The sequence below is a fragment of the Peromyscus californicus genome, unplaced genomic scaffold (genome assembly GCF_007827085.1).
Source record: "Peromyscus californicus insignis strain IS unplaced genomic scaffold, ASM782708v3 Scaffold_4__1_contigs__length_199733344, whole genome shotgun sequence".
In the NCBI taxonomy this organism is placed as follows: Eukaryota; Metazoa; Chordata; class Mammalia; order Rodentia; family Cricetidae; genus Peromyscus; species Peromyscus californicus.
Window position 1 is genome coordinate 22,918,822 of NW_026294562.1, and position 25,517 is coordinate 22,944,338.

At 37.4% G+C, this 25,517-nt stretch overlaps 1 protein-coding gene across 3 annotated transcripts; it reads right to left on the bottom strand.

Moving 5' to 3' along the window:
* Positions 1 to 6: 6 nt before the first annotated feature.
* LOC128125361 (cytochrome P450 2C27-like) lies at positions 7 to 24,249 on the bottom strand. Of its 3 annotated transcripts, XM_052762708.1 has the most exons (9): positions 24,082 to 24,249; positions 22,688 to 22,850; positions 22,349 to 22,498; positions 16,840 to 17,000; positions 14,815 to 14,991; positions 13,220 to 13,361; positions 8,102 to 8,289; positions 1,722 to 1,863; positions 7 to 188 (listed from the first exon to the last, which is right to left on the bottom strand). In XM_052762708.1, the coding sequence occupies exons 1-9, from the start codon at positions 24,247 to 24,249 to the stop codon at positions 7 to 9; spliced, it is 1,473 nt and encodes a 490-aa protein (XP_052618668.1). The 3 variants fall into 3 exon arrangements, with proteins under 3 accessions (XP_052618668.1, XP_052618669.1, XP_052618670.1); XM_052762709.1 differs by lacking the exon at positions 22,349 to 22,498; XM_052762710.1 differs by lacking the exon at positions 14,815 to 14,991.
* Positions 24,250 to 25,517: the final 1,268 nt, after the last annotated feature.

The window sequence follows — 25,517 nt, forward strand, 5'->3', positions numbered from 1 at the left end:
TCTTCTTTAGACAGGAATGAAGCAGAGCTTATAAGGTGGTGGCAGAGAGGCAAATCCATTGGACACTGGGGTAATATTGATGTCCTTGGTGTGAAGCAGAGATTTCAGCTTGAAGTTCTGTAAAATGGTGGTCAGGAACAGAAACAGCTCCATGCGTGCCAGGCCCTCTCCTGCACAAATCCGTTTTCCTAGGGGGAAGAAAGTCAAAGAAGATTACTATTCTCATTAGTAAATGTGAGAATCACTGTGCTTGTAACTGACACAGGAGACTATGAATGAAGGGTAAGTTACTGGATGGGTATGTAGATGGATGTGTGCATGAAAGGACAACTAGTTAGGCAAATAGAAGAACATGGAACACATTTGTTTCTCAATTAACCTACACTATTAAGAAATGCATTCTTCAAAAACACATTTTAACTTGATTTGGTTGTTCACATCTGTAATCAGACTGCCTAGGAGACTGAGGAAAAGGGATTCTGTGTTCATTACCATGAATAACAAAACCAAGGACAGAAACTGCATATCCAAAGGCAGCATACATACTGCAGGTGTGGACTCAATATCCATTGTTCTCATCATGAATGAGAAGGAAAGGGGTTCCTGATAATCTTTGCAGAATGTCCTGCCACATATACAGTTTCTCCATCATCTCATGATGATCTTAAAGTTCCTAGAATTCTGAACTGAGTAAAAATGATCTGATCTAATATATCATGAACTTCTTTCAATGATATGTGATTTCTTCTAATTCTCCATTAACTGTGCCTTTTGAGGCAGCTAGGAAGTCATTTATTAGAATGTTGCTCCATTTTGGCTTTAAATTATAAGGTTTGAGAGATATAGATGTCCTTATTTATCCCCAATAACTCAGAGATCTGGAGGTCTTTCTCCTTGCCCTAGTCCAATGGAAATATGACAAATATTGTTCATTAATGTATTTACCAAGTACACTTGAAGTTCTTTGGTAATTTTCTGTATTTTTGGAGACTTGCAATTGAGCATGGAGGTGAGTGACACAGCAAAAAAAGACCTGAATGGAAATTATGATGTCTCCATTTTCATGGTGAGTGAAGTATAAATGAAGTATGCTTTCTTTGGTATTTCTGTGATGTAGCTAAAGGAAGATTAAACACACTATTTTCTTCAGCTTTCTCAGTTTTGAACAATGGATAACAATCAAAGCCTCAGTTTCATAGCCTGACAGGGAAGAAATCTATCATGACAATGCATGGACACTGAGAGCCATACTTCTCATTATTACAAGTCTACTGGCCCTTAGGGTGCCCCTTGTGGTTGGAAGGTTTCCTGTGTCCTGCTTGGTCCCAAAGCTGCTCAGACCCAAATAAACACACAGAGGCTTATGTTATTTTCAAACTATGGCCATAGCAGGCTTTTTGCTAGCTAGCTCTTATATCTTAAATTAATCCATAATTCTTATCTGTGTTTTGCCATGTGGCTTGGTACCTTTTCTCAGTTCTGCCTTGTCATCTTGCTTCCTCTGTGTGTAGCTGGAGACTTTTGACTCAGCTTCCCTCTTCCCAGAATTCTCCTTGACTGCTTATACTTCCTGCCTGGCTACTGGCTAATCAGCATTTTATTTATCAAACAATCAAAGCAACACACATTCGCAGCATACAGAAAGATATGCCACAGCAGCCACTGTGTAAGTCTCCACAGATTCTCATGCCACTGGAGCCATGGAAATGAGCCTCTATTACCTGCTGAGAAAGGCATGAAGTAGTCACTTTTCTTAAAGTTTCCATTCTTATCTAGAAAGTGTCCAGGGTCAAATACCTCTGGGTTGGGGAATTCCTTGCTGTCATGCAGCACTGATGACAGTGATGTTATTACCGTTGTTCCCTATAACAACACACAGAGAGAAATCAAGTTACAAAGAAATTATAGAGCTAAATATATTAGGAAAGTAACCTAGTTCACCTTCTGTTCCATAGTTTGGGGTAAGTACAAAGAACTGCAGGGACATTTCATCATATAGAGCAGGTAAGGAGCGTGGAGGAGGTAGAGTCCAGGCACAGTGGTATGGCTAAAGTGCCATCCAGTGATATTTCACATGAGTACTTGGACTAAAACTTCTCAGTCTCTTCTTCCTTACCTTCAGATTGGACCCATGCTTCTCTGACCACTGACTGCTCTAGCTCTTCACATCTGTGTATATACCCCTCATATGAATCAGATTCCAAGTAGAGTAATTCATTGAGTGTTTTGAACAGAATAGGAGACCATTCATTAAGTACAATAGGGAAGATTTGGAAAGACAAATACCATTCCTTTTTTCTCATTTACAGAATCTGTCTATCCATATCTGTATTTATACAATAAGAAAGTAAATACAGGGCTATGTGCCAGAGTACAGGTGTGTGGTCATGTATGTAATCTATCTATATGAATGCACAGACACAAATACAAAAATACATATATGTATATGTGTCAGAATAGGATGGGAGACTGGGAGAAGAAAATGAAGGAATGGAATGGGGGAAAGAAGAAAAAAAGACAAAATGAGATGAAGATAAGATGATCTGGTGGCAGCTAAATAAATAAACTTCTAAACATACACAGAAAGTGTTGTGACCTGCTGCTGTTAACTTTTCTTTAGCTACTACACAAACTAATCTCATATACTTTCAAAGTTTCTAGGAATGTGTTCTACAAAGCTTTTACAAGGCTGACGCACATATTAATATACAGCTTAACTAAATATGTTTAAATTTTTAAAGGTAAAAAGAACATTATTGACATATGTAAACTGTGTGAAAATTAAGTTCTAGTGTCAATAGACATTGAACATCTATTCATAACCACTTGTTTACACATTGCCCATGACTGTTTCTCTCTCACAATGACAGAGATTCTGAAGAGGCAGCACAATCCCCTTGGGCTAGAAACCCTGAAATCTACCAGAACAATTATGGCAAAAATCATTGGTTCCTTCCTATCCTATTACTTCTGCTGAGATCAGTGGCTCCAGTCTGACCAAAGAAATCACTTATCCTACTTGTCAGAAGGGAGAATCAACTGTGAAGTCATGCTTATTTCTAGACCAGATTGTTTCATGATGGAAAAAATTGAATATTCTACTTGACTAGATTCAAAAGGGACTAGTCATATCATGATCCAGCAGCAGAGGGATGAAGGGATATAAATTTAGATGATGCAACACTTGTCTCAAACTAGGCTCTAAACTCAAGGAAGCTATGAGAAGATATGTGCTGTGGGATATCTTTCTGTATTGTATGAATATGTGTGGCTCCCACTGGATAATAAATAAAGCTGTTTTGGCCTAAGGCAAGAAAGCTTACAGCCGGGGTGAAATCCAAGCAGAGATACACAGAGAGGAAGGGCAGAATCAAGGAGAGCCCAGCCACCACCAAATAGCAACAAAATGCCAGCAAACCAGTAACACCACGGCCACATGGCAACATATAGATTAATAAAAATGGATTAATTTAAGATGAAAGAGTTAGCTAGCCAGAAGCTAAAGCCATAGGCCATACAGTGTGTAATTAATATAAGTCTCTGAGTCTTATAAGCAGCTGTGGGACCGTGGGTGGGAGAGATTTGTCCAGACTGCGGGCAAGGCAGAACCAGAAAAACTTCCTGCTACAACTGGCACCCACTGGCAGGCATTGATACACATAGATCTGGTTTCTCTGTAGCTTTGGAACATGTCCTGGAATTTGCTCTGTAAACCAGGCTGGCCTCGAACTCACAGAAATCCACCTATCTCCACCTCTCACATGCTGGGATTAAAGGCATGAGCCACCACTGCCCGGATTTAAAAAGGATACTTAAGACACAATAATGGAGCCACACTGGGCTTCCTGGTCTTGCAGTCTCATGCCAATGGGTGCACAGAGACGTGTTTCCCAACAGCTGCCAGCAAAATTGAGCTGGATGCCAACCGCCATGAGCTAATTGGCATGGTGGGCTCTCACAGTCTCTCCTATAGGCTATGGTACTGAGAGGCTTCTCCCAGCCACTGCTGCTGCTTGTGGGCTTGAGAGCTCAGTCAAGGGCTTTAGAATATAGCTCCACACTACCTAACAGTGCTTCTCCCAGAGCTGGTGGCAAACTTCACCATGTTCAAAAGCTGAGCAGGGGGAGGAGCCAGCAGCTGGGGCTGCCACTTTGGTCCTAGCCAAGCTTCAGTTTAAACAATGATCAGAAGGTATAAGCAATCATAATAAAGAAATATATAGCTTTGAAATAATAAAATAAAGTCCTTAAAATGAGAATAAATATAAAAATAATAAGCCACATAAAGATGGAAAATACACAAGAGAGTCTGGATTTTATTATCTTGGGATTTTTAACTGCAGAGAGACATTTGATTGTAGGAGCTACTCAATTAAACCAGTATGTTTATTTTAAAAGTATGTTGACTTCAAATTTTGTGTCTAACAATATACATTGCTTTGGAAAAATGTTCTGCTTTTGTTTCCACAGAAGATGGGAACCTGTGGATTGCTTACAGGCTATTACAGTTTGATCAACCAAGACCCCCTAAAAGGTCAACACAGCCTCACAGACTACTACAGCCAAGATTTAACTAAAGTTCTTAATTTTCTCAGGATCCCCCATAAGATTGCAAGTGCCCCCAACCAGCAGGAAGTAGTTTGAGCAGCTACGCCCAAATTCCCAAAATATTGTTTATAAATGTTTATTTATTTATTTATTTATTTTTTTTTTTTTTGGTTTTTCGAGACAGGGTTTCTCTGTGTAGCTTTGCGCCTTTTCCTGGAACTCACTTGGTAGCCCAGGCTGGCCTCGAACTCACAGAGATCCGCCTGGCTCTGCCTCCCGAGTGCTGGGATTAAAGGCGTGTGCCACCACCGCCATTTAAAGCAGGTTGATTATGAATGCAATCTCTTTCTAAAAAAAAGGATAAATATGATAGGATAAAAGAGTGAATTACTGAATCTACTTTTAAAGAGCAACAACTTGTTCAAAATGTTTTACATTGCTATGGATTTTGGTCTATTGATACAAATTTAAAGTTAATTTTGTTATACTGTATGTATATTTTACTCTTGTTTAAGGTATTAGGTTTATGCAACTCATTTGAAATTGTAATATATAATTAAGAAATATAGATTAATAATTAGTCATCTATAATAATTATAGTCATGTTAATTAAGTTTTCTAGATATGTATAGATATATTTCAAATAGGTAGGTAATCTTCAAACACTTCAAAGACCTATAGAATATGGCATTTAAATTGTTTTAATAACTTTGGCTTTTCTGGACATTGAGATCTGTCTGCTCCTGGCAGCACCAATCTACTTCAGAGAAGATGATGGGCATCAAAGAAACTCCATATGGAGTTTGTTTTCTTCATGGCAAAAGTTAGCTATTCGGGCAAGAAACTGCTCTTGCCTGAACTGCTTGACAGTATGTTGTGTAAACTGGATATGAAGGACCCATGGGAAAATAACTACTGAACTTTGACAAAACAGAGCCAGATGGTCCTTCAGGTTCCTGCTTCACAGGGGAGACTGCCAGACATTCTGCAGGACACGGGGAGAAGTGACTGATGAACTTTGCCAATAGATGAGGCAATCCTTCAAATTTCCTGCTTCATTAAAAAGTCAGCCAGAGACTCTAGGCCTGTAGGCTGAAAGTAGATGACCCAATGTTACAAAGGAACTTGGGATGACTGTCCAGACAGCCAGATCTATGTCATTTCTAGAACTTTGGAAGTTGCTTACAATACACTTCCTGTTTACTTAGGTAATATTATATCCTTCTGGGGTCTTTGATGGAATTGAAGACAGCATAGTTATAATATTAGTTTTCCTTAGTCATGATAAAAGATGAATTAAATAAAAAAACTTTAGACTCACAAAATAGGGTAGATGATAGAATATTTTCTTTAATTTTGCCAAATAAGAATAGACTAGATATTGTAATTGTAATTCTTGCTTGATAACTGTTGTTATATATAATTTTATGATATTAAAATTAAAACCTTCTTTTTTGACTAGACATAAAAGGGGAAGTACTGTGGGATATCTTTATGTATGTTGTGAATATGTGTGGCTCCCATTGGATAATAAATAAAGCTGTTTTGGCCTATAGCACAAAAGCTTATAGCCAGGTGGAAGTCCAAGCAGAGATACAGAAAGAAGGGTGGAGTCAAAAGATGCCAGACACCAAAAAAGGAGCAACAAGATGCCAGCAAACTGGTAATGCCACAGCCATGTGGCAACATATAGATTAATAGGAATGTGTTCATTTAAGATGAAAGAATTATCTAGCCAGAAACTAAAGCCATAGGCCATATAATTAGTAATTAATATAAACCCTAAGTAATTATTTTATAAGTGGCTACAGGACTGTGGGGAGGAGAGATTTGTCCAGACAACAGGATCAGGCAGGACTGGAAAAACTTCCGACTACAGATATGTCACTCTTTTCTTGTCCTTTGTTCTATTTATCATTTACTTGGGTCTAAGGACATAAACATAAACAAGTTTTGTATATTAGCATAGACCTCAACAGTCTTACCTCAACAGTGTCCTTTAGCCAGAGCAGACTGGCCACCACACCCATATACTAAGTCAATTATTACACACCAAATCCTATTGCCACTGGCAAAGTTAATTCCATCATCTCCACATGATGCTAGTAACAGAAACTTTACCAATATCTTTTTGTCCCAACATCACCCTCCAAAAAATACAGGACTGCTCTGTAGAAAGCAACTTCATCCTCTCTGGATGAAGTTATTATTATAAAAATTCATTTTTCATCTGTAGTATTTGGTAATCAATGAGAAGTTTTTGATGTCTTCAAAGTAACACTAATTGGCCACAGAAATAAATAAAGTACAAACAGAACCACATCAGGAGACATTTTTAACTTAGTTTTTTGCAAACAGCTCTGTTTTAGTATAAAAGTTCTAAAAATTTTAGGGAAGAAATTATGGACAGAAATTTCTTTACATAGAAGTCATAAGCAATGTGTGGTAGAGAAAATACAATGGACTATGTATTTATAGCATATACAGTCAGTGAAGGGTAAACAATGCATACAACTACAAAATGGGTACAGAGAACAATCTTGAAAATAATATAAAGACTTTTGTGAATAAAAGTCATCTCAAAGTAAAAATTTGTGTTCCTGGGACATGCACAAACATAATTGGCTCCACAGTAAAGTGTCTCTTATACAATTAAAAAAATCAGACAAAAATTTTCCATCTGATCTATATAACTATCAGTGTATTCCAAAAACATCAAACTTGATAGGGAGATATTAAAATTACAATCCTTCATCCTAATCAGAAATGAGACAAGTGATGACCACTGCAACTGGGTCTGTTCATCACTAGGCTTTAATTCATCAACCTGAAGAGCAACTAAGAGCACAGGATTATGAAAAGTACACAGAAAAGTATTAATCCACATAACTTCAAATTCCACAAACATTTCAAGATACCTCATTAGAAATAATAAAATTAACATGTGTAGATAAAAATAAGACCAATGGAATGATTACATCAATTGTTTCCATTAAGCAGATGGAAAGAATAGCAGAGGCACTAGATAAGTAATAACAGAAAGATGTTCACCCAGATATATCTGTACCTGCAGAAGATCTGCCCTCCAGATCATGAAGCAGTATAAGCCACCAGCAGCACTGGTGACACAGAGTACTAGAACAGCACTGTGATCTCGGAGCATCAAGAACACAGAAGTGTCTTGAGACAGTTGTGTAGCTTAATCTGCTTAAGGGCCCCCTGGCAGTAGGATCAGAATCCATTCCTGGTGCATGAGCAGGCTTTGGGGAGCCCACTACCTATGATGGGACACCTCGCACAGCCTTGAGTCAGGAACAGGTGCTTAGACCTGACTCTACTAAATGTACTTCCCCATGAGAGGTCTTACCATCTTGTAGGAGAGAATGGGGGGTGGTTTGGGAGGGGGAGGCTAGAGGAGTGGGAGGAGGGAAAGGGGGGATCTTTGATTGATATGTAAAATGAATAAATTTTCTTAATAAAAAAGGAATAAAGATAATTTCACATCTGAAAAAAAGAAGAGCACAGAAGTTCAGCAGAGAAGAGACAAGCTTACCTTGGGGATGAGGTAGTTCCTGAACTTAGTGTCACAGGTCACCGCATGGGGCAGGTTGGTGGGGATGAGGTCAATGAATCTCTGGACCTCATGAATCATGGCATCTGTGTAGGGCATGTGGCTCCTGTCCTGCATGCAGGGGCTGCGGTTTCTGCCAACCACACGATCAATCTCTTCCTGGACTTTAGCTGGTTGGTCACAATGAGAAATGGGGGAATAGAGGAAAAGTGATATGTTTAGCACAATGTCAGGCCATACACAGCATGATGTAGGTGTTGCAAGAGAATTATAAATGAGCATTTTTATTCAGGAATAAATGAATTTATAGATATAATTATAAAGAAATGCTGTGTTGTAGATTTATATCACTACCCTTATAAAGATAGTATAATAGATAAGCATATACTTACTGTTTAGTAGACATAACAGCAAATAAAGTATAAGTAATTAGAAGTATCAAATAAAACAGAATATAATTAGTCAACATGCTTTAGTCTGTGGTAAAGAACATTATAAGTCATATGCTAAATCTGTGTCCAAATGAAATATTCTTTCACAATCACATTCTAATGTATGTGTATTTATGAATATATATGTGTTGCATGTGTACAATTTGAAAGTTCTTCTTTTTTGTTCCCACACGCAGTAATGAACAAGTTCAGCCTCTTTAGCTACTTCTGAAATATATTCATATTTGTAAAATGACAGTGTCTTTTCATATACACAACATTTATGACTTTCAGATATAGGAGATGAAAATTTCAGTTACATCTATATCATCTACATAAACAAATACACACTAAACACACATACACACACACACATGAACACTCCCCCATCCCCTCACTTCATTAACAGTAGCGTATTGGAACCTCATGAAACTGAAAACATGCATGGCAAAAAAACACCATCATTAGGACAAAGCAACAGGCTACAGAAAAAGACTTTTACCAACTACACATCCAATAAAGGGCTAGATGCAAAATATATAAAGAATTCAAAAAATGAGATATCATGAAAACCAATAACCCAACTAATAAATGGGGTACAGATTTAAGCAGAGAATTCTCAAAAGATTAAACTCAAATTGATGAGAAAAACTTAAAGAAACTTAGAAAAATGTTCAAAAACCTTAGTCAACAGGGAAATGCAAATCAAAACTACTTTGAGATTTCATTTTACATCCCTCAGAATGGTGAAGATCAATTTTTAAAAAGTGACAACTCATGCTGAAAAGAAGTGGCACAAGAAGACACTTATGCATTGTTGGTGGGAGTTCAAACCTGTACAGCCACTATGGATATCAGTGTGACAGTGCATCAGGAAGAAGAGAATCCACCTCAAGATACAGCTGCACCACTCTTGGGCTTAAACCTAACAGTTGCTTCAGCCTGTCACAGAAACACTTGCTCAACCATGCTCATTGCTGCTTTATTCATAATAGCCAGAAATTGGAAACAAAGTAGCTGTCCCTAAACAGGAGAATAAACTTTTTTCAATGGGTATATTTATACAATGGAGTGTTACTCAACCATAAAAAAGAATAAAATCAAGAATTCTCAGGTAAATAGAAGGGACTAGGAAAAAAAATCACCCTGAATGATGTAATCCAGACTCAGAAAGACAAATACAGTATGCATTCACTATGTGGATATTATCTGTTAAATCAAGGATAACCAAGCTACAATCTGTAGAACCACAGTGGTTAGATGTAAAGTAAAGGACTATGGAGGACAGATAGATCTTGTTAGGAAGGGAAGATAGAATAGAAAGTTATGGATATGGTGGAGGGAGTCTTGAGTGGGGAGGGGAGACAAGAATGAGGGAGGGAATACAGGGAGAAATATCTAAAATTCAGGGCCATTTGAGGGATAGTATGGAATCTTAACACAGTGGGAAAACTTATATATATGAAGGTGATCTATATCAATAGCCAAATAATGGGGAGACAGGGCCCCAACTGAACATCTCTTGTCATCAAATGAAACTTCCAGTACCAGGGTTAGGTTATATCTAATTGATTTGTTGGTCAAAGGAATTCCATGGATATCTCCAAAAAACCCAGGCTGTTGCCAAGACAATAAGTTGCTTTCCACAAACTGACAGCAAAGCTCCATTGCTGAAGCAGCACTTACACAACACTGTGAATATGGAGAAGTCAAGATGATGACTTCAGCATGAAGTCTATGCTGATACATAGAACCTTCACCCCTATGTTCCAGCATCTTTGGTACAGGGATATACTATGCATACTGTCAAAAGAGAAACGTAAACCTCAACCCAAAAACAAATCCTTTGATCAAAAATAGTGTCTTACCTGCAAGATATGCTAGGGGAATAGTGGCATAAAACTTGTGGAAGTAACTAACCAAGAACTGATTTAACTTTGGCTCAGTCCATGATATGAACCCCATTCCTAAAACTGCTTGGGAGCCAATAATGGGAGACTAGAGATCCCAGGGACCTATGTTAAAATCAAATACTCTGTTTTAAAACAAACATTAACAATAGGACACAAAACAAAAACATAGCAATAAAATGACTCCTAATAACATTCTGCTGTACTTGTAGATCACTGTCTTGCTCAGCCATCTTTAGAGAAGCTACACCTTTCAATAGATAGCAACAAATACAGAGACCCTCAACGAGACATTATGCAGAGAGTGAGAGACCTTGAAATACTTAACACTAAATGGAATGTCTCCATCAAATCCCTCCCCTCAGGGATCAGGGAACCCTGTGGAATAGGAGGCAGAAAGAGTATAAGAACCAAAGTGGATGGAGGATATTAATAAAACAAGGCCCCATTAAATCAAAATAATCAAAGGACATATGAACTCACAGAGACTGAAGCAGCATGCACAGGGCCCGCACAGGTCTACATCAGGTCCTTTACATATATATTATGGCTTCCAGCTTAGTGTTTTTGTGGGGTTCTTTGATGTACAAATGAATGGGTCTCTGTTTCCTGTGCCTTCTCTTGTGTTCTTTTCCTTTGTTTGTTTTGTCCAATTCTGAAGTGTTATTTTTTGTTGTGTCATGTTATATTTATTACATTGTATTATATTATATATTATTTTTAGAAGCATGCTTGTTTTCTAATGAGAGGCAGAAAATGATATCTGGAGTGAGAGGAGGAGGGGAGGAACAGGAAGGAGTAAAGGGAGGGGAAACCATAATCATGACATATTATGTGAGAAAAAATACAATTTCAATAAAAGGAAGAAAGGATCATATTAGATTATAGTACTTTATTATACCAATATTCACTGTTAGTTTAATTGTAATCACATAAATATTATTCATTATCATGAAAATTATGATTATTTCCATTATTAGCATCCTCTTGATAAATGGATACCTATTTATTTGTTTGTAATTTCCATTTCTTGACTTAGGTTTATGCTGGAAATTTAGGTAGATATTTTTAAATGCTGGGAATATATACTCAATTAAAAGGAGCATTAGACTATAAAGTGTTTCTCTTTCATCCCTCATTTTCTGTTCAACACCTACAGAGTCCACATGGTAAATGCTGAATTGGGAACTTCCCAGACCTGGTACCCAGCAACCTCTCTGATACTCTTAACCCCAGCAAGAGCTGTTCAGACTTCAGGAGCCCATGACTAACTGTGACTTTACTTCAGATATTAGGATGAAAAACATTCTCACAAATTTCATGAAGAGATGCAAAACTGAACAAAAATTATGGCAAACCTGGAGCTCTCATCTGCCTTTTATTTTATAAAATCATAAGAAACCAGCTGATCCTGAGAATTCTGATGTAGTCTCAATGAGAATAGTTTATATGAGATTCAGGGATCTATAGGAAGGGTTCCATGTTTCTGTTCAGTCCTGAACTCCATGTGTGTGTATTGGGTGAATGTTTTGAATAAATTCTGATTAATACATGGAAAATATTTTCCCTTAATGTCATGAAATAGGAATGCTAATTTATTCCTTTTGTCTGGATGATAGACCTTGCTGCTCACATTCAGTGCTTGATAGAACAAGGCACTGAAAGGGCTCTGAGAGCTAAAATTTTGAACTCAAATGTTGCCAGCCTCCCCTTTCATCTCTATGCACTGCTCATTTCCTGTCAATCAATGTCTAGAGTAACAGGCTTCTTAGACTCAGTTTCTTTTAAGAATTTTATTTCCTGGAGGGGGTCAACTGCTGAATACTCAGCAAGGCCAGCATCCTGTACACAGCCTTATTCTCTACTTAAACTTCTATTCCTTTGGAACAAGAGTCTTTACTGGTCTGTAGATATAGATCCAAAGCTTGTTTGTCTTACTATGTGCATGTTGATCTAACATTCATGTTTCAACATCATCTTTCTTGCTCTATATTTTTTTTCATTCCTCATACTATCATTTCAGTAATTTGCTGAAGCCTCCTTGTCTGCTTATTGTTATCTTTTCCTACCATTAAAATTTTAAATTTTGATTCGCTTTTGTACTTTTATCATGTAGTATACATTGGGCACAGGAGGGAAGGTGTGTTTCATATATGCTGGAACACTGGATCTGTTTTAAAGTACAGTGTAAAAGAAAACACTATTGGTACAGCTAGAAAAAATCATTGTTCAACAGAAGTTTAAGGAAATGGACTTCTGAAGTGAAACAATTCCTTTGTCTACATTTTCTGCATTAATGGAAAATTTTTTCTAGAGAATCTAAATACTTTGAACACTTATCAGAATGCACATTGTCTCAGCCAGACTCAGCACATTCTAGGCTTTCTGCTTATGCTTCAGTGAGGTGAGTTTTCTTTTCTCCACCCAAAGTTAGATTCATGAGATTGAGGAAAGGAAATTGAAAAATTTTAGGTGATCTGAAGACATATCTATTAAGAATAAAAGAACATGTATCCACAGGACAATGTATCCTGACCGCACCTGTCATAGTTTACCTTCTAGAGAGCTCACACACTGACCAGAATTTGATTGCTTTTCCTACAGTTAGAGTCTGTTTCTCTTAGTCATGCTATTCTTTACAGCCAGTGAGTGGCACAGAAGGTGAAGGACTGAGACTTCTCTAAGAATAACACACAGACACTAGCAGAGACTTTCTAGCATCTTATAGGAACTCTGTGCATCACTATCTGAGCCCTCACCTGTGACATGTGGGTGCTTCAGCAGGAGCAGGAGAGCATATCTCAGCGTTGTGCTTGTTGTCTCTGTCCCAGCTGCAAACAGATCAGTCACAGTTGTTTCCAGATGTTCAAGTGTAAATTCTGATTGTTGATTGTGGTTTTCCTAAGAATAATTTGATGGAATAATTATAAATTCTTTATCAGAACATCTGATTACAATGGCTCTACAGTTTACACAAGTTTATATATTTGTTACTGAAAGTGTAAAATTTAAAGAAAACTCCATAGCTCCCATTACAAATGGTTGTTCTAACTGTGTAGAAATTTACTGAGCTGCATAGACTTGGGGTCTAGTTAATTTGATGTGATGCTTTATTTATTTGCAATTATTTATAATAAGACTTCTCTACAAAATGTTTTGTGAAAACGAAGTTTGCTGCAAAGAAAGGAGAAAGTACTGGAACAAAGTGAACTTAGATCAATGGCCCAGATTTTATGCAAGTGCAAGTCAGAAAATGAAAGCTACATTTACTGAGTCAGTTTAGATGACCCATTCATCATAGGCAAATCTATACATACATAAATCACACTAAGAACTGCTACAGATGGTGTGGAGGGAAAGGAGTGATAAGTAGAGGGCATGGTGTGTTTTTTCATAGTAATGGAATCCTTTCCAACTACAAGGAGCTGGTAGTTGCAGTGTTTTGTAATCACATGAAGTACCACTATAACGTAAGTGAAACATGGTTACAGCACTGAGATATCACTTTACATTCAGTGGGCTTTACAAACTGTATCTTACAAATTTAAAAGGCACAAACTAGACAAAATAGTCTGTCAAAAGAAAGCAGCCATATTGGGGGACTCAGATGCTAGGATATTAAGTACTGTTACTCAGTTGCAGTAATGAAGAACTCAGGGTAGTGGACTACTAGCAAAGGACAAACTAAGATCACTGGAGGAGAATCCATGCCCACAACCAAACCCAAACATCTACAGTCAGCAGGTTTTCACTGAGTCCCAAGGAAATCCAATGGAAAAATGTCTTTTGAATAAATTACACAAAGTCAATGCATATCATGCTGCAGGATACCCAATAAATACTTAACCCCTTTTGGTGAAAATTAACTTGAACTTATACTCAAAGCCTTATTCTTCCATACACCTACTCTTTCCCATCACATACCTCTCCATACACCACTCAGTAATTCTGAAATTAACTCCTTTATCTATCATTTTAGAATAAACACTATGGCCAGATCAATTTTAATCCACTAGATACACAGGAAATCTAGCCATACTATGTGCATTTATAGTGCCAATTTTCACACTGCAATGATACTTGCTTATTTTCTACCTGATTAGAATTTTTTCCCATCTTACCTGCCTTTTGTATTTTCTCCTCAGCTACACTTTTTAAAGAACAGAGGGAATGTGCTCCAGTTAACAAATTCCCTTTCTTTTATCAGGATCCATATGGTGTATCCCAACACATAATAAATACTAAAACTGTTTTTCAAATGCTTCTGACTTTAAAGCATCTTCAATAAACATTTCAGTGCTCAATTAACCACAAAATGCTGAAGTAAGAAAATAAATTAATATTAACATTTTACCTGCTTTTGTTTAATCAGGTAATAATCAATAAAGTCCCGAGGATTTGCAACATTCAATGATTCCTGATGTTCTTTTATTTTCTCCGAAAGGTAACTTCTAATATAATAAACATTTTTGAATACCGTGTGATGACTTCCTGGACAATAGTCAATTAGTGAAGGGAAATTATTGCAGACCTACAAAATTAGACCAAGAATTTTTTGTTAATAGATATTTCTTTACTTTTAATCGTGTGTGTGGTGTGTGTATGCGTGCATAACTGTGTGTGAAATCTCTGTGTGGGTGCCTTGGAGGCCAAATCCCTGAGGTTGTAAGCCACCTAACATGGATACTGAATTAGAATCAGGTCTTTGGAAGATCAGTGCACACTCAACCACTGATCTATCTCTCCAGCTCTTGCCAAAGAACTTTTTAAATGAACAGATATGAGAAAATACACATGTCTATAATATATATCAAGACCAATTTGGGTTTCTAGATTCAGACATGAATGAAAAATGGTGTCCAGCATAAAGAAGAGATTTTTATTTCGTGCATGTAGCAGTTCTACATGATAGTAGAGAGATTTAGGGGAGAAATTCCTGCACAAATGATTAAGAATCATAATCAAGTTCCCACATTCATGAATCCTTTTTAGTATAAAGCATATTCATGAAAATACACTGATGACTTATATCATTTATTCCCAACAAATCTGAAATATATGATGTAAATTATTGTCATTGACAGGTTTTAGATGGTGGCAGAAGTGAAGAGAGTTGGGTAAATTATTTATAACAGAAAAGTAGCACAAGCATATTTAACTCCTGCAAACCAGCTTATGACATGAAATGAGTATTTAGAATTGGGTGAGGCTCCAAGAGGCTTTGAGAGCAAAAGTATACCTCAGCCCTAAGGGTTTCTCTATGATCACAGTCATTCTTTCTTTAACTTGCTTTTTATTTATTCTTTGTGTCCTTCACACTATGCATCTTGATCTCATCCCCTCACATCCACCCTCTGCCCTTACAACATCCCTTCAAAAAATAAAATAAAATTTAAGAGAAAAAAATATAAGTGGGGTTGTGGAAGCTGTAGTGTGACACAGTGAGTTATGCAGTGCCCCCTGTTATCCACATATCTTTACTTGCAAGTGTTCACTACAAAGTCATTGATCTGGCTCAAGGCCTCTGTTTTCTGTTACACTATAAATACTGGGCCCTCACTGGGAGTTCTCTTGGATATTCTGTTTTGCCCTGTGCTGTTAAGATCTTGCAGCCCTGGGTCTCCAAGACTAGCCCCTTCATGTGCTCCAGCAGTTCACAGATGAGTTGCATGTTGGGGTGGGCCAACTCATAACTCTTGTTCTGAGCCTGGATAGTTGCAGTATTGGCCAGCTCTCCAGTTCTCCACCGTCCTCAGGCCTAAGGTGAGCTCTCTGGCATTGTGCTGGCTAGTTCACCCCTTTAGAAATGAGCTGCTTTCATGCCCTCAGAGTTGTCTCTTGGACATCTACCATCAGCGTCAGTTCTACTTTGTTACCTAGCCAAGGTCATCTTGTCATCTAGGACTCCAGCTGACTACTGAGTGTTTCCTGGCAGATTTCACTGCCATTAATATTCTTATTCCTTTAAGAGAATATTCTTTATAAACTAAAATATTCATGCCTAGTAATATGATGAAGATTGTTCAATAATCGAAAAGAGGATAAGAATTATGCATAGAAGAATGTCCTGTGAACATCTGGCCACACTTCTAGAAGTGAATGTAATAATACATTGTACAGACACTTCTGTGGACATCAGTTGGAAAATCAATGGATAGGGAACTAGCAGGCTTGAGCCAACCTGGCATTTGCCTTTCAGTTTTGCTGTTTATATAGCTGTTTATAAAGGGCTTAGATCTGCCTTCCAGATATTCTTTACATAATATATTGTTCAGAACCGTGGTGTCTGGTCACCTCACTTCTTGGTCCATATTGAATTTGAACTATGAGAATGAAAAACTGTAAGTATGTTCTAAAAAGGAAAAGATCTTGACTTCACCTGCAACCAGGGGGAGCTGAGAATCCTGACATTCTCATTTACTTTGTCCATGAAGGTAAGAAAATCCTGATCGTTGTAATCAAAACGATTCTGGAAAATAATGGAGCAGATGACATTGCATGGAGCACAGCTCAGGATGAATGTGGGATCACAGGGTGAGCCTGAATAATTAGAAACAATTAGAAAATATATCATTAAAATATACAAAGAAGACATTTTGATTTTTTTAACAGGTAAAGATTCTTTAGAAGTTTTAAGCCATATCTTCTCTACAATTTTACTAAGAGCTAAGCATTTGTTATATACATAATCAAAATATTACTTTAATCTTAAAAATGAGTTGGCTTCAACCTTACTACTTAAATAAGAACAGATCAGATCAGTCATACTAGTTTTTACACCTTTATCTATCTGGTACTTGAAAGAAAACAAAAGATTTTATAAATCTTAAATTTCTAGTATTTGGAACACAATTGTTTCTCACTGAAATGCCTAATTAACATATAACACTCAGATTTAAATAGAGGAGTGTACACCTGGAAGATCTGCAGCCAAATGAGTAACCAAGGAAGCAAGTATTGATCCAAGGAAGGAGGAAATGGCAACACTTCAGGTGAGTTCTGGTATGAGAAGAAAGAATGGGGAGAATTCCTCCTCCTGGTTACAGAACAATAATGTGTAATCTTAAGAGCGGCTACTCCCATGTAAATTTGTTTGCATCACTAAATAAAATGAAAACTTTTATTATACAGTTAAAATCCAAAAGGGGGAAACAGCATGAGTGTGGGAATAGAGACTTCCCTTTTCTCATTACATCATTTAAAACAATTCATTTGCTCCATAGGAAACAAATGCAGTATTTGAAAAGTAAATACAAAGTATAACAAGGTCAGTGCTAGACAGATAGCTCTGCGCTCAGAGTACTTGCTGCTGTTTTAGAGAAACAAAGGTTAGTTCTGAGCACCCTCCTGGTAGCTCATAACTTTCTGTAACCCCAGTTCCATGGGACTCTGACACAATATTCTGACTTCTGTGGTACCAGACACACAAATGGTGCACACATGGATGTGCAGGCCAACTTTTTAAAAATTTTATTTAATTTTTTTTCATTTTACATACCAACCACAATTCCCCCTCCATTTCCTTCTCCAGCCACATCTCCCACATCCCCCCCATCCCACACCCCATCCACACATCATAGGGAATAATTCCTGTCTTGGAGAGTCATCACAGGCTGGCATACCAAGTTGGGGCAGGACCAAGCCCCTCCCCCTGCAGCAAGTCTGAGCAAGGTATCCCACCATAGAGAGTGGGCTCCAAAAAGCCAGTTCATGTACCTGGGATAAGTCCTGGTCCCACTGCAAGGGGCCCCATTTTATACATAAAATAAAAATAAACAACCTTTTAAAGTATAACAAAGAAGGCTGGGGAAGTAGCAATGGGAAAAATTGGAATGGGGTGGCCAGAAATGTGATGGTGGGTGAGTATGTTAAAAGCACATGTTACACTGCTATGAAATGTCTTTATTAAACCCACACTATATGCAGTATTAGCAAAAAATGTTAAGGAAGTAAACAATGATTATGTTCAATCAAATATTACACAGTGTATTTGGGCAAATGTGTGGTTTATAGATTTGTAAACACTTTCCAAATCACTATTATCAAACTGCTATGCTGATATGATGCTTAAAATTTGTGTGTCACATATGTGTATGATGTTACAGGTCAAAAACTCATAAGGAAATTTCTTCTTCCAGATCTATTTTTATAGATCTGCTCAAGTGTGTGTGTGTGTGTGTGTGTGTGTGTGTGTGTGTGTGTGTGTGTGTGTGTGTTATATAACTGGGGAGGCTAGGAGAACATGGATCTCACGGAGCTGCCTGACGTGGTCAGTGGTGGCAAACGTTTAATCCTTGCACTCAGGAGGCAGAGACAGATTCATCCCTGTGGGTTTGAGGCCAGAGAGGTCCACAGAATACTATAGTACTCCAGGACAGCCAGAACAATGCAGTGAAACCATGACTGAAAAAAAACTATATATATATTACATATATATATACATATATATATACATATATACATATATATACATATATAGTCTGAATTTCCTCAGTGTGTGTTTTAATGTCTCCCACTTCATCTGCAGTTTTGGCAATTTGGTCACCTTCTTCTTGGTTAATTTTACTGAACTTTTAAAAAATCTGGTTAATCTTTTCAAAGAAACAACTCTTCATTATTTCTCTGCATTATTGTTTGTCTCCACATCATTAATTTATTTCATCCTTGATTTTTATTATTTCTTGCTGTTTACTTTTTTGTTATTGTTTTGATTTGAGAAAAGCATAGCTCTAGTTGACCAGAAATTTATTAATTAAACCAGTCTGGCCTCAAACTCATAGATATCTACCTGTCTCTGACTCCTGAGTGCTAGGATTAAAAGCATGCACCTACACATCCAGCCTTCTTCCTATCTAACTTCTTATGGTATTATTTGATCTTTTTTTTGTAGATTTTTCGGTGCATCACCAAGTTATTAGATTATTGAGATAATTAAGTTATTAGTTCTTTTAGATTTCTAAAAGTTTTGACATAGGCTAGCTCTCACAGTGCTGGAAGGTGCTTTGTGGGCTACCAGAAGAGAAAAGTAATGATCAGTATCACCCAGCTATAAACTCTGCAAGTAACAATAACAAATTTCCTGGCAAGACATATCAGCTGGTACCACAGTAAGCATGAGCACCATGGAAGTTACAAACAACATTCTTCTTTGCTTTAAGGCCTGTTTCATCAGATAAACCCCATACTTGGCACCATTATCAAGTCAAGGCCCTGTGCCTAGACATATCATCAACCTTAGGGGAGAATCCGCTATCACTCTGCTAAATGGGCATAGTATTAATTAACTACAAATAAATTATCATGATATGTGGTAATATTTTAATTGTGCTGAAATGTGATTTTATTTGTATGTTAATAAATAATGTTGCCTGGAGATCAGAGGTCACATAACAAGGTCACATAGTGATAAACAAGAGTCAGGCAGTTGTAGCACACTCCCTTAAACAGATCACATGGCAGGCAGAGTCCCTGTGTGGTCAAGGACACAGCCAAGTGTGGTGATATGAGCCTTTAATCCCAGTTCCAACTATACAGACCTGGAGGTCTGCATAGACAGGCAGTGACAAAGAAGTCATGTGGCTGGGTTTAGAGCCAATGAGAAGGCAGAACAGAAAGGCAATAAAAACACCAATCAGACAGGAAGAAACTCTCTGTGGAAGCAATGGAGGTGAGGTGGTAAGATAAGGTAGTCTTGGCTCTTTGCTAGTTCTCTGATCTCTTTGGCTACTACCTCTGTATTTGGCTCTGTGTTTCTTATTTAGTAAGTCTGTTTAGAAAATCCTCTACAATGGTATTTACTGATTCACGCATCTTTCACCCATATCAGCCAAATTCCTATTTGCAGTAGAGTATGATTAACACAGAGACCCACAGCCACTCAAGGCACAGAGCAAAAAAAGACAATGGTATGCTCACCCATAAATAGGACATCCATATCTCACTGCTCTTTCCTAAGACTTGGTAATCATTATGGAAGAAGGGACAGAAAAAGGCAGAGGTGGTGGGTGATGAAAAGGAAAGAGTGTCTCCTGAACACAGCAAGGCAACTGCACATGTCAGTTTAAAAGAGTTCTGACAACATTCACAAGACCCATGTAAGTTTAAGTGAGATCAAATCACAGTATGGAGAGGGGAAGTGGGTACAAATCACACCAAGAGTCAAGAAGCTACTGGCTGTACTTAGCTCTTGAGACAAGGTGAGTCAGTTTTCTTTAAGAGTGTAGCCCCTTGTAAGTCAAACAAAATCCAGAAGAAAACCACACATACAAGATATTTCTCAACCACCATCAGAGAAGCTTCTGTTTACAGTAGATTATAATGAACACAGAGGCTACAAATGGTGAAGGTGCAAAGAATAAGAGATTGCAAAGTGTTTACCCCTGAATATAAATTATGTGCTGCACCATTTCCTCAAAAGACTCAAGGATTATTGAAGAAGAGGGGGCAGAAAGAGGGTTAGAGCCACAGTTGGTGGATAACTACAAGGAAACAGTACCTTCTGGGCACAGCAGGGCAGATGCACATATGAACTCAATGAAAATGTGACACTATGAACAAGACCTGTGCAAGCCAAAGACAGAAAAAATCCTAGCATGGAGATGGAAGTTGGGCATGATGTTCCACCCCTAATATAGGTGTTATTGGCAATCATTAGTTTCTGGAAGAGAAAGTGTAAATTTTCTCTAAGACTATAGTCCCTGATAAATCAACCATGAATTTGGTAGAAAACCACACATACAAGAATATTTGAACAGTACAAATTGGCCTTTGTGAAAAAAATTAAAAAAAATGGTCAGAAAGAAAAGGTGGGTAGATGTGGGAAGAACTGAAGGAGGGAAGACGATTATGATCAAATAGACCACAACTCCTACATCTATGATACAGGAAACATCATAGAAGAGGAGGCAGAAAGACTGTAAGAACCAGAATATCAAGAAGTCTACTATGAAACAGTCTCTCCTAGAAATGACTGCAAATCAAGACTGGAAAAATAGCAAAATCAAAAGGTGTGCTAATGTGGAAAGGGAAAATTTTCAGAGTCCTTCCCCGAGACAGGGAACTCCACACCACTAATGACTCCTGGGATAAGAATAATTATCCTCTCCAAAGGTTAAGCTTTCTTATTGGTTATCCAAGTGCAGAATGGTCAGCCCTGAAGTCATATATATGATATCCAACAACAAAAAGTGCTCAAGATGTTGTGTATGTCTGTGTGCATGTACATATATATAATAAAGAAAAAGGAACTATCAACTTGAGAGTGGGAAAGGCATGAGAAGGGGACAAGGCAGGGCATCTGGAAAGGGATAGAAAGAGAAAAAGGGAGAAATCAGGTAATTCTGTTTCAATTCAAACATATTTTTAAACAAGTACTAAATTCTGAAAGCACTAACAAAAATTTTCTTTAAAAAATCATATGGGTCAAGCACAAATCAGGTTTGGTGGGTATTAAATAAAGAGACAACACAAAGTAGGGTAGATAGGAAAGTGGTATGTATCTCAGAGGAGTTGGTAGGTGATCATGATCAAAACACATTGTATAAGATTCACAATGTAGTAAAAATTTTTAAACAAATAACAATACAATTTTGATATCATGCTATAGCACTCACAATAATTAATGAAAATTCTATTACACTCAGCTAAGAAATGAAAGCCATAAATCACATCATTGTTACCAAGGACTGTAAACATTGACCTACTGCTCAGTTAATTTGCTCTATCTTGTAGAAATATACAGAAATACATAGTTCTGCAGCTCAACAGAAAATTAACATGAAATTCATTGTTTCTGATTTAAAAACAAAGAAAAATTTCAGAGAGGATGTGATCAACACGACATACACACATACCTAGACTAAGATGTAAATGCATAAACCTACACTTACCATTGGTTTTCCTCAGTTCCTCCACAAGGCACTGTGCTTCTTCTTGAACACGGTCCTCAATGGTCCTTTTACCCATGCCCAAATTCCGAAGAGTCATAAGTGAGAAGCGCCTTATCTCTTTCCATCTGTTTCCATGGCTAAAAATGATTCCTAAACCAACAGGAACAGAAATTACAGAATTCATCCCAGGAAAAAAAAAAGGGGGGGGTATCGGAGAGGACACAACTATAGAGAGAGGCCCAGCCTGAGCCTTCAGGAACAAGTCGGGCCTTTCTTTTCTATCTTCTTCCTCACTGGGAATGCTCCCCAGCTCATACATGAACATGCACACTCACTTACCAAGGCCTTTATTAGTTCTTTCAGCCACTGGGAAGCTTCCTCTTCCAGCAAACTCCTCCCCATGATCAATCAGAGCTTCCTTCACTGCTTCATACCCATGTAACACCACAGTGGGCTTCCTGCCCAAGTACAGGGTGAACACAGGGCCATAGACTTTTGAGAACTAAAAATTGGAAGGAAAAGTAATGGGTAATTATCATGTGTGGATGGGTATAATGTGTCATGTGATGACCCAACAGTTAATACCTAGATGACCATTCATCATCACATCAAATTGTTTAGCCGGCCTCTTGATAATGTTTCAAAAATTAACTGCAAGAGTTTTCCAAATTCATTTTTGGGCTGAATTGCTAATGAATAACAGACTTAACGTTAATAGTTAGTTTTTTATCATTTGATACCTGAGCAATTTATTCTCCATGTTCATGCCACACTGAATTAAGTATCAATGCCCAGAAGACTACTTCAGGGACAACTGTAAATCTTCTCCTATGGAACATAGCCCCATGATGAAGAGTAGAAATCCATACTGAATATCTCAGGTTTGATCTATCATTGCTACAAACATGGAGAGTGGGTACTACCAAAGCTGCACACAGCATGAGCATCTGCTAAGAGAACATGTTCTTACTCTTGGGCATTCATGGTACCAGGCAGAGAATAAAAGTCAATTTGGATAGCATCAAATATGCCTGACACTTTGTTTAGTTCTTTTTTTCCCTGTGTTACTCCACATCTACAGATATTTTCTTTTAATAAGCACCAGTTCTTCAGAGAACTTTGGTACCAAAGGCTAATACCAATAAAGACACATCTTCAAAGTGCTACCTGACTTGTTGAATGATGTGATATTTTCTTTACTGGAGACATTCAGCCAAAAATTGTGGGAAATGGTTATAAAATAAAGATAGGAAGAAATATACACAACTTTTGCAATTTTCCAAATTTTATTATACTATACAATGACCCAAAATTTCTCTCATTCACAATAGAAAGTTCTCATTCCTCAATTTCTGTTAGTGACAAAGTTGAAAAGGCAGAAGTCACCTGAGACTTTATAGGAGTTTTTTACTTTATGATCAAAATTACAATACTGTTCCTGCCACTCATAAAAATGTATATACAAATCATATTATGTAGACTATACCATTTGAAATTTTGAATATAAATGTATATAAAACATATGCATGTAACAACAATTAATAAAAGAAGAGGTCATGAATGTGAAAAAGAACAAGAAGGGGTTGGGGAGAGGAAAGGGAAGGGGGAATATGTCATAATCTCAAAATAATAATGTTGTAATTTATTATAACATCAAAATAAAAGATATTTTAAAAGATGAGTTCAATTTATCTTTCCTTGCAAAGGACTGAAGGATCATAAGGCATACTTACTTTGGTAAAGGATTGATTGATGTTCTTCACATCTATCTGGAGGAAATTGCCAATAACTGGGAGAGGAGTAGGGCCAGGAGGGAGCTTCCTTCTCTCAGAGCTCTGTCTCCAGAGTGAGAGCAGAAGCAGACAGGAGAGACTGAGCAACAAGATCACAACGGGATCCATGGAGACCTTTCTCACTGACACAGGTGTGATCAGGCAACACAGAGCATTTATAACAACACTACCTGCTGAATCAACATGATGTCATAATTGACTAATCAGTTAGATACTCTTTAATCTCCCTTTTGAGTGGACTTTGTCCTAGGAATAAAGACAAAAATAAGATGTTCTTCATGCACGTCCTTGTTAACAGATACACATTAGAGATTTTGGCTTAATTGTACTGGTTGATAACGAAATATTGTAATTTAAAATGCAATCCAGATGTTTAGATGGTGCCATTATTCTTGAAAAATATTAAGATTAATGAGTGGATACAAGAAAATTCCTCAAAATTTGATTCCATTAATTCCACTGATTCTGAGATTAGTTAACAGGTAAGGACTTTCTGACATGAAGAGTATTTTGTATGAACTATGAAATAAGTTTGCTATATAACAAAGTCTCATTGTGTAGCTCAAAATCACTATTCATCTACTTTATCGTTCCAATGCTAGAAGTCTATCATACCCAGGTTTAAATGTATATTTTAAGTACTTGTTTGTTAGCATAAACATTTGCCCATGCATTCTCAATAGGTGTAGCCTTATAAGTACTTAAGACTCTGACGAATACAACTAAGTAAATAAAATGTACCTAGTGCTACTCAGACATCTTAAATGAAAATCCTTCACTACTGTACAATACAGTCATGGGAAACCAAGATTATTATTTGTTCAATGGTGACAAGACAGAGAACTGTCACATAGTTCATAGATGAATAAAAAAATAGAGCTCAATGAGATTTTCTGATGGCCATAGTTGTTATCTTTATTAAAATTACTTTTTTATTATTGAAAATAGGTTCTTGTCTCATACCATACATCCTGGACACAGTTTCCCCTCCCTCCTCTCCTCTCAGCTCCCTCATCTTTCCTCTCCCCTAGTTCACTCCCCATCTGTTTTCCTCTTCAGAAAAGAGCAGGCCTCCAACAGATGATAGCCAAACATGACAAAAATTTACAATAAGACAAGAATGGAGTAGGCAACCCAACAGGGGGAAGAGTTCCAAAACTCCCAAGATAAGAGTCAGAGATACAACCATCCCTATTATTAGGAGTCCCATGAAAACAACAAGGTATCAGGCATACAACTTCTTAAAAAAATATATTGGTATTGTCCTCCTCATTTCACTCCAGAAGTGAATCTAGTTTGGTGAACTGAGCACAGAAAACAGCATTAAATAATTACATACAAAGTAGGAACTGTGGGTTCTTGACCTTATAGTCTCT

What these genes read in the sequence shown, in the direction of transcription:
- LOC128125361 (XM_052762708.1), bottom strand. Translation starts at nt 24,249, where the DNA reads ATGGATCCCGTTGTGATCTTGTTGCTCAGTCTCTCCTGTCTGCTTCTG. An exon ending in TCAATCAATCCTTTACCAAA is followed by an intron (nt 22,851 to 24,081) that starts GTAAGTATGCCT and finishes TCCAATTTTTAG; the next exon opens with TTCTCAAAAGTCTATGGCCC. An exon ending in ACCTGATTAAACAAAAGCAG is followed by an intron (nt 13,362 to 14,814) that starts GTAAAATGTTAA and finishes AATTATTCTTAG; the next exon opens with GAAAACCACAATCAACAATC.